Source organism: Sinocyclocheilus rhinocerous, unplaced genomic scaffold (genome assembly GCF_001515625.1).
Source record: "Sinocyclocheilus rhinocerous isolate Xijiao unplaced genomic scaffold, SAMN03320098_v1.1 scaffold2738, whole genome shotgun sequence".
NCBI classification, from domain to species: Eukaryota; Metazoa; Chordata; class Actinopteri; order Cypriniformes; family Cyprinidae; genus Sinocyclocheilus; species Sinocyclocheilus rhinocerous.
Window position 1 is genome coordinate 105,525 of NW_015639530.1, and position 10,230 is coordinate 115,754.

The 10,230-nt window shown below is 34.4% G+C and overlaps 1 protein-coding gene across 1 annotated transcript in view; it reads right to left on the reverse strand.

Moving 5' to 3' along the window:
- Positions 1 to 1,686: 1,686 nt before the first annotated feature.
- LOC107751420 (serine/threonine-protein kinase Chk2-like) overlaps positions 1,687 to 10,230 on the reverse strand; it is a 14,576-nt gene continuing 6,032 nt past the window's right edge. Inside the window, exons 3-10 of the mRNA XM_016567148.1 lie at positions 8,738 to 8,828; positions 8,437 to 8,533; positions 5,598 to 5,753; positions 5,247 to 5,410; positions 2,534 to 2,649; positions 2,320 to 2,405; positions 2,107 to 2,160; positions 1,687 to 1,890 (exon numbers count right to left, since the gene is read on the reverse strand). Of these exons, the coding sequence (XP_016422634.1) occupies positions 1,831 to 1,890; positions 2,107 to 2,160; positions 2,320 to 2,405; positions 2,534 to 2,649; positions 5,247 to 5,410; positions 5,598 to 5,753; positions 8,437 to 8,533; positions 8,738 to 8,828 (824 nt within the window). The 3' untranslated portion in view covers positions 1,687 to 1,830. The remainder of the gene's footprint in view (positions 1,891 to 2,106; positions 2,161 to 2,319; positions 2,406 to 2,533; positions 2,650 to 5,246; positions 5,411 to 5,597; positions 5,754 to 8,436; positions 8,534 to 8,737; positions 8,829 to 10,230) is intronic.

Below are 10,230 nucleotides of genomic sequence, written 5' to 3' on the forward strand. Positions count from 1 at the left end.
ACTTAAAGGGATAGTTCACCCAAAAATGAACATTTGTCATCGTTTACACTCCCACAAGTTGCTCCAAACCTGTAATAATTTCTTTCTTCTGTTGAACACAAAAGAAGATACTTTGAAGAATGTGGGTAACCAAAGATTTTCTGGTCCTCAATGACTCTGATAGTATATATATATTTTTTAAGTTACTGAGGACCAGGCAGCAGCTGTTTAGTTACCCACATTCTTCAAAGTATCTTCTTTCGTGTTCAACAGAAGAAAGAACTTTATGCAGGTTTAGAACAACCTGGGTAAATTATGACAGAATTTTCATATTTTTAAAGTGACAGACACATCTGTGCTTCAAGGTATAAGCCTTTTTTAAAATTAAAATATGGATAGTCTGTTAATATAAAATTCCATACATTATCAGAGCTTGGTAGACATAATTATTATATTTTTAAACATTATTAGACAGATGAATTAATAGATTATAATTAATGTTAGACCCTATTTATTAATTTATCATTTATATTAGTCATAAATATATACATAATAAATTATCAAAAATGTCATATACAATTTGGCATTTTAAAAAGTAAAAAAAAAAAGCTACATTATTTAGATAAAAATGGGACAAATAAATGTAGCCCTAATTTAAGCAAATTAATAAGAAAAAATAAATAATAAAAATTCATCCCAAACGAGGCGTTTTAGGAGGGTGTGGACGAGTCTTAACTTTTATAAAGAATATCTCTTTGGATTTGAGACTTTAGTCTTTGCAACTTTACAGATCTTCTTTATGCACCAAGAGCTTGTAACACTCCAGAGAAAGGAAAAATTGAAATCACATCATATGACACCTTTAACGTGAAAAACGTTTAGTTTTTCTTGAAAACCAATATTCTTAATTTGGTTATCTACTGCTAAGATAACGCACCATAATCAGGGTTCTTACACCTTTTCCAAAGTCAGATCCTGACTCTCGGTGGTCATTAAAAATCCCAGGATGTCTTTCGAAAAGAGTAGAGGTGTGACCTCGGCATCCTGGCCAAATTTGCCCATTGGCCTCTGATCATCATGGCCTCCTAACAATCCCCATATCTACTGATTAGCTTCATCATTCTGTCTCCTTTCCACCAATAAGCTGGTGTGTGGTGGGCGTTCTGGCACACTATGGCTGCCGTCGCATTATCCAGGTGGATGCTGCACACTGCTGGTGGATGAGGAAATACCCCCTGACAATGTAAAGCGCTTTGAGTTCCTAGAAAAGCGCTATATAAATGTAATGAATTATTATTTTCAAGGTTTTCCAGCTCTTTACAACTGAGGTAAATTGCATGTTTACATACACATTCATGATAAATCAGATATTATTGTGCTATTAAAAATGTGATGGCATTCTACAGAGGGGTGACAACTTAAAGGAAAACACGTCTCATGGTTCAAACTGTAAAATTCAGTAAGATTTATTATGAAAGCAATGCAATTGCAATTTCAAGAAGTTTAAAGCACTTTACCCAAAATCCAAGCACTTTTCAAACCTCGAAAACACCATATTAAAATTCAAGCACTTTCAAGGAATTCCAGCACCTGTACAATCCCTGCATAATCCAAGTGGAAAGAAAATATTTTGCATGTTGCTAGAATTGTCTGCTAAATGAATAAAGATTTTTGATGAGTTAAAAGTAATAAACTCAGAGGAGTAGAAAATTTTAAAAGATTTTATTTTGGACACAGGAAATGGTAGAAATACATATTTACAAAGTCAGTACAGTGTTAGACGTTCAGGATGAATTGGTCGCAGGAAAGAGCTTTTAAAAGGGCGCCAGGAAACAACTAAGTGTGTGCAAGTCAAGGCCCAGGCTTCCTTTTGGATGGCGGCTCACCCTCTGCCTCTTCTGCCTTACGTTTCTGTGATGAAAATTAAAATCACATTTAGTTTTTAATGACAAATGTATCAGTGTGCATCTAGTCAATGTTGTAATACATTTTGAAAGCAAATATTTGAATTCCTAGACTTTAGCTCTGTAATAGAAAACAATTACAACTACTGTAAATTTTTTTTAGCACTTTTATCCTGAATAAAAATCCACATGCAGCCTCATGCACTGTTTTTTGTTGTTGTACCTTGGATATTTCACACTGCATCAGTTGGTCTGCAGTGTTCCTCATCTCATCATCCTGTTACACAAACATAATATTTTAAATTTGCAGAATGCTGTTTTTTATTTTACTTAAAGCGATCACATTTCAAACACTATTAAAAGGTTGACAACTATCAATCCTAGCTGAATAATGCTCAACCACATTTGTTTAGTTAGTGGGTTTTTCAGCACGCACGTTCAACCACGGATGTGTCAGCGCCTCTTCCACGCTCAGACGCTTTTCAGGATCCACAACCAGGAGCTTCTTGATCAAATCTTTAGCTGAAAGACAAAGTAAATATATAACTTACACTGTATGCTTTTAAGTTTAAATATCTCTGACAATATAAACTGATATGATGTACATGCTATTAAACTATCCAATTGTCAATGGAGAGCAAAGACATTACCTTCATTTGAGACCTTCTTCCACTGAGATGGGATGAAGCGGTAGTGGCCGTTAATGATCTGTTCACGCACCGACATGGTGGAGCACTCGGAGTTAAATGGAGGATAACCACCCAAACTATGACAATACAGATACACACACAGCTTTAGGAAAAAATGTCATACATTCATATGTTCATTCAAGCTCAGTTTGCTTGAGTTTCGATTACGGGCTCAAAATGTACATATCTTTCAGAGTTTCTACATGTTTTGACCAATGAATTGACTTTTCCAGTCATTTATGAATACTATAAAAGTATTTTCGGTAACACTTTACAATAAGGTCTCATTTGTGAATATTAATTCATTCTGAATTAACAATAGCTATGTTTCCATCACCCTGTTTTAATGCGAATTTTGAAGTATCGCATGAGAAACGAGTGATGGAAACGCCAAATTTCAAATAAAAATCCCTTAATTCGCAAAAAAGTTTTTACGCTCGCTTGAGGTGGTTTTTGACTTGTGTGAAAAAGGGTTGATGCGAATAATGTGAGATGGAAACGCATTTTGCGAATAAACTCCAAGCGCATCAAAAAAAGTCATGTGACTTTGCGCTATGGGACGGCAAAACTGAGGCGCAAGTAATTTATTATATATGAAAATTATTAATAGTCTCCTACTTTTCTTAGTGATTTATAGTGCCAGTTTATCAGGAAGTGACGATTTTGTTCTCTTTGACTTGTTGGATGGAAACGATGCTTGTTCGCAAATGTTTTATGCGATATTCCAGTTTTGCGCATAATTTAAATTCGCAATTTTGGATGGAAACCCGGCTAATGACCAATACATTTTTTACAGCATTTTGCAAGCATTTGCAAGATATAATCATTAAAATTAATAGATTTCATTTCCTCACCCTCATGTCATTCCAAACCCTGACTGACTTTTGCCCCAATAAAATTTACTGACTAAGATTTACTGAAAATGTAATGATTCAATAATAATAAAATTCTCCACACTACTTGTGAAGCTACACAAAAGATTTTTGTATTAGAAACAGACCAAAATTTAAGCAATTTTACTCTCACATTCATGAAAGAATCATTTGATCCAATTACAAAAACTGGTCTGAATGATTCATTCACAAGTCAGACTGATCTGGTTCTCAAGTTTGACTCACTGAATTAATGATCCAGTTATAGCAATTAAAGGCAGGGTATGTGATTTTTCAAAAACACTTTAGAAAATTGATTCGGGCCGAATAGCAAAAACTTGTAGCCAATCAGCAATAAGGGGCGTGTCTACTCGTGATGTGGAGGAAGGAGCTCGTATATGTGGGGCGGAGCTATCAAAATAGGGGCAAGACCCTTTTGGGGTAGGGGCGTGTTTGTTTTGGTGATTTCAAATATCATCATTGGCTACCAGAAATCGCTTACTCTGCCTTTAAGAGTTCACTGGAGATGAAGATTTTCAGTGAATAACAAATAATGAAGTGACTTGTGTTGTTACGTGCCTTGCTCAAGGGTCTCACCTCAGTCATGGTATTGAGGGTGGAAAAAAGCGCTGTACATTAACCCCCCCCCCACGACAATTCCTGCCGGACCTGAGACTCGAACCCACGACCTTCGAGTTACAAGACCGACTCTTTAACCATTAGGCCACGACTGCCCCGATATAGTCTGTTCCATATACAAAAGCTCAATAATGACACTATTATCTTCTGTAGAGCTGATTATAGCTGAATTAAACTTGTCTCAGAATTTTATGACCTTTGCACTATTATTGAACTAAACTGAAGCAAAACTGAACCAACTGAGCTGAATAATGACACTATTGTCTTAACAGTTTCACACTTCATGAACTAAACTGAATCAACATCTATGTGTTAAGCTGAATAATGACACATAATTGTCTTTTTAGAGCTTCTTTACAACTGCATTTGTTTCATAATTGAAGAATTTCAACAAAAGCTGTTATTTTCTGGTTTATTACGGCACTGCAAAAAATAGTAACCTGCAATTGTTACTTTAAAGAGCCATTTTCTACCTGATTTAACCATATTATAAGGTAGTTTTGATGAAAAAAATGAATATATTTAGGTTGATTTAATGACATGAAATAATATTTTTGACTTGAATAAAAGTTAATTATTAATAATTATTATAGTTAAACTAGTTAATTTAGACTAGTTAATCTAGTCTAAATCTAGTTAATTTAATCTACATTTCAGTGAGGCTGCTTTAAAACAATCTGCATTATGTAAGTAAAACACTGTATAAATAAATGTGAAAAGTTTTAGAATGTAGTGTACCAGTCATATTGCCTACATTTATGATACTTTTGCATCTTTTTTTTGAAGCTTGACAGCCCCAATCCTCATTCACTTTCATCATATTTAATAGAGTAGACAGGATAACGTTCCCATATACTGTAATTCACTTTTTGTGTGGAAGAAAAATAGTAAAATGGGTTCGGAAAAGACTAGGGTTGCAAAGGGGTGGAAAATTTCTGGTAAATTTCTGGAAACTTTCCAAAAATTCCCGGAAGATTCCAAATTACTGGAATGTTTTTGAAATTTACTGGAAATTTTCCACCTTTTTGCAACCCTAGAAAAGACACAAGTAAATGGTGACCATTTCATTTCATTTTTAGATGAACTACTCCTTTAAGAACCTCTAAAGTAATGCTGGATCCCACTGATTCACATTTACTCATTCAACTTTAATCTCCACTAACCAGATGAACAGTAGGACCCCCAGGCTCCAGTAATCGACTGCTTTTGTATATCCTACAGTCGCAGCGTGTGTGAACACCTCCGGGGCGAGATATGTGGGCGTCCCGCAGAGCGTCTTCATCAGGGAGGATTCCTCCAAAATCTTGGACTGATTAAAATCCGTAATCTACAAAGCATTGAGAATTCGCATGTGTGGGGAAAGCAGGTTATCTCAGGTTCAGGATTATTTCTGGGCATCCTGTTTCAACTACAAAGACAAAGGCTTGGCTGGATCTCTGCGACAATTAAAGGAGAACGATGTCAGAATCTGAGGCTAAAGCTACGTCAGTTTCAAAGCTCTCAGGCAAACACACCTTAATCAAACAGATGTCGTCATGTGAAGCCAGCAGCACATTCTCAGGCTTGAGATCTCGATGAATAATCCCATTATTGTGGAGATACTGGAGAGAATATAACAGAACATGTTTGAAAATTTTTCTTTGCATTTCACCTCTGCTATACCTTGTCTCCTAGTTTGGCTTTCTAATAAACCTGGCATTATACACTGTAGAAATATTGTTGGCTCTGTGACAAATTGCTTTTGCACCTCTATTGTAAGTTGTTTTATCTGCTAAATGAATTTTGTCTTTGATAGGGATGTAACGATTCACTCAACTCACGATTCGATTCGATTCACGATTTTGATTTCACGATTCGATTCGATTCACGATTATTATAATTTTTTTTAACAAAATTAGATTTAAGACAAATTATAAATTAAATGAATAAACTCCTACCCCTAACTGAATCGCGATTTGTTTAGCATCTCAACCGATTTGAATCGTCACATATTTGAATCGATTTTCAACCGGCTCGCAGTTAATCGTTACATCCGTAGTCTTTGACTTTTCCTTTAAAAGCACACTGGCGTGAGATTCTGCACACAAGTAACGGGCATAAAAATTAGTTAATTGTTTTTTGAAAAAAGTACAACAATCTTCATTAATATAATTTTGAAATGGGAAATTTTTAGTAGTTGCTTTTAAAATGATTAATCATTATCATTTATCATAGTGTGATATTACCTTACAGCATATAACTACAAATTTTAGGCTCCGTCCACACGGAGACGCGTTTAGCTGTATACGCAAACATTTTGTATCGTATAGGCGTTTCGTCCACACGGATCCGGCGTTTTGGGAGAGTGAAACCGATATTTTTTGAAACCGGGTTCCAGAGTGGATAAATCTGAAAACGCCGCCCTTGCGTTTTCGTGTGGACAGTGAATCCGTATATTTTCTGAAACAATGACGTCAACAGCCTACATCTCGCCCCTAGTTAGACACCGCTATGTCACGTAACAGCAACAAAAACATGAACAAACACTGAACAATTGTCTTTTTATTAACTAACATTAACACAGATTAATAAATGTATTGTTCCATGTTCGTTTGTATACCGCGCGCAAGGTTTATGCGCATAGTCCATGTCTTCTCCGTTTTTAGTGTATCTCTATGGCAGAATCACAGCGCCACATACTGGTCTGGCATGTATACTACAGCGTTTTGTGTCGGTTTCGTGGTTTCGTGTGGACGCAGATATTTCTTGAGATGAGGGAAAAAAAAAAAGATCGGATAGGGAAAGCTCTGGCTTCATGTGGACGTAGCCTTAGTTCTTAAGAGTATTTCTTTTTTTAAACCAAATAGTATAGTTTTATAATAATGACATTTATAGGTTATCAGCCACAACATAAAAATAATGATAAAAAAAATATATCAACCAACCAAAAACAAACAAAAAAATCTTTCAACTTTCTAGTAACCATTAGACATACTCAATAAAAAAGTTCAAAAGTTTGGGGTCAGTAAGGTTTTCATATATATTCTTTTTTTTTTTAATTCAGCAAGGATGCATTAAATTGATCAGAAGTCACAGTAAATATATTTTCATTCAATCAAAATATTTTTATTTCAAATAAAATATTTTCTATCTAATTTTTTTTATCTTCTTTTGAACGTTCTAGTCAAAGAATTCTGAAATAAAATTTTCCCCTAAAATATTAATCAGCACAACTTTTTCCAACATTGATAATAATAATAAATGTTTCCTGAGCCTCAAAGCAGCATATTAGAATAATTTCTGAAGGATCATGTGACACTGAAGACTGGAGTAATGATGCTGAAAATTCAGCTTTGCTGAATTTATGAATTTATTCAAGGAATAAATTACATTTTAAAATGTATTCAAACAGAAAACAGTTCTTTTAAATTGTAATAACCACCTCGTTCAGGCGATCTCGGACCGATTGTTTTGGCGCGGATCCGAGCACAATTGCCTTGTTCACATATGCCCCAATGAACCGAGCTACGGGGGGAAACGCGCCATGTTCCGAAACAACGGGCCAGGTGTGAAAGCACCCTAAGTATCACAGCAAAAACAAATGATTACCTTCAAATTAGGGTTGTGCCTATAGACGATAGTATCGTGTATCGACGATAGTCAGAGATATTATCAGAGATTAGTCAGATTATTATAAGGCTAGTAAAACTATCTAATTAATATTAGGGCTTATTTGTTCCATTATATTTATTTTTCCACGTTTTTACAGTGTTGGCGTTATAACCAATCACACACGATTATGTTGAGCTTATGAATGCAATGGCCAATCAGAGACGTTCAGATGAGTCATCGCTGAAACAGCGGAGTTTTGTTGTTTAGCGTGCGGACTGAATTCAGCTCTTGCAAATTCTCTCATCATAAACAACAAAGGGCAGATGTAGCATTATTTGAAAATTGTATTAACCAGCGAGCACTGATTAAATTGATTAAAAAAAGTATCAGTTTCCAGAAAAGTATTAAAAAACTGTTTTCAAGAGCAGCAAATCAGCATATTAGACTGATTCCTGAAGGCTCATGTGACACTGAGTAATGATGCTGAAAATTCAGCTTTGATCGAAGGAATAAATTACATTTTAATATATCAAAACAGAAAGCAGTCATTTTCACAATATTACTGTTTATAATGTACTTTTGATAAAATATATTCAGGTTAAAATAAACTGGCTGATCTTTAATATCATTGCTAAATATCTTTTTGCACTGCTCAATGTGGACTATAAGGCATTAAAGTATTATAAACAGTATGAAACGATGTGTATCATAAGCAGCACTATGCATATTTTATAATAATCTATACATACACCCAGTTCTTACCCCTATTGATGGGAAGTCGTGTTTGTTTATAGTTTTCAGAGCAACTTTTTTACAGGTTTCCTTTTCAATGGCAAGCTTAACTTCACCACAGACGCCTCTGTCAGAAAACACAAACAGAGGTTTTTGGGCTAAGTACAATAAACTGCAAAAACAAATGTACACAATAATCAAATACAACAATATTGTGCAGGAAGCATCAGTGTGGTAAGAAATATCTGCTAGGACCATAAACGCATAATGAAGCTTAGAGTAACTCAGTAATGATATTTTGAAGGTTTCTGAAAATGAGAAGTTCGCTTACGTTGCAATCTTTCGTGCTATGTGATATTTTTTGCTGAACTCTAAAGGAAGGTTTGGTTGATCGTCCCCCATCTTATCGATGAACATAAAAACTGTGGAAAAAAAGAACCAATCAAATTAGAGTTCAGAGTTGCAATTTTTTTTGTCCTTTTAGACCTTGAAAGCCGCTAGACTAGGTCTGGGCGATAAAACGGTATCGGTATTTATCGACAGTACACCTTCTTCGATAACGATAGAAAAATTGTTCGATATCGTGCACGATATAGGCACGTGCTATGAGTGACGTAGACAGCCCACGAACACATGCTGAAATGAGTGCTGTGCCTGTCTGTGATGAGGAGATTGTGAATAAAGAATGAATGGTAGTCGAATTAAAAAAAAATTTTGTCGTGATAACGACTTAATTATCTCGTGATCTCGACATAAGTTGTTTTCTTGTGATCACAGCTTAATATTTTCTTGTGATCTGGACATAACGAAAGTTGTTTTTTCGTTATCACGACTTAATTTTCTCGTGATCACGACATAACAAAAGTTGTTTTCTCGTTAATTAAATTAGCCTATAGGCTACTTTTTACATATATAAATCACATTTCTTATCAATATACATTTAATGATTGACAAAAAATAAGGAAAAGATGCACATTACAAATATGTCATTGAAGCGCGTCCTAGATAAACACAACATCCCCGCTTATTAACTAGCAATCATGTAGGCCTACTTCAAAGATGCACAAATAAAGATAGAGAATATGATTTTCGTTGGTTGAAATAAACTTGAAATAAAAATAAAAAATATTAGATGAAAACCTAAACTTACAAAACCTACATAAAAATGAGAAATGTTGCCTACTTGTTGACTACTAACTGAAATAAAAGCAGTTTAAGCTGAAGAACTAATAATAATAAAAAAAACAATTAAAGCTAAATATGTTTAAAACAAAAACTAATAAAAATGACAAAAGCACATAATAATATTACTTACACTAAAGTGAAAACGGAAAATACAAAAATAAAAGCTAATTCAAAAATATCAATAAATGCTATAATAGTAAATAATACTAAAACAACACCGGCCATATTCCTGTTATACAATAATAGCTCAACAATCTCATATCTGTTTTTTTTTAATGCAAGCTCTAATGACAGTATTTGTGGCATAATGTCACAAAAACGACAACTAAAATTTAACCTAAAATTTCAGTGTTTAAGGGTGTGTATAATCAGAAATGGGAGGCTAAAATGTATTTTAAAGCACTTAAGCTCTTTTAAAGGTGGGAATGCTTTGCTAAGCCGATAAACTTCTGGTTTTGAATTACTGATAGGTGTAGTTTGCACCAAGTAAACAGTGTAGTGTTGGATTACAAATTTAAGAATCTGTTTAAAATATGCTGATACTATATTCTGACATAGCATCACATGAAAAACTAAGGTGAAGTACATTGTATTTAGCATTTAAGGTAAATTACATCAGACAAATGATTATCTTAAACA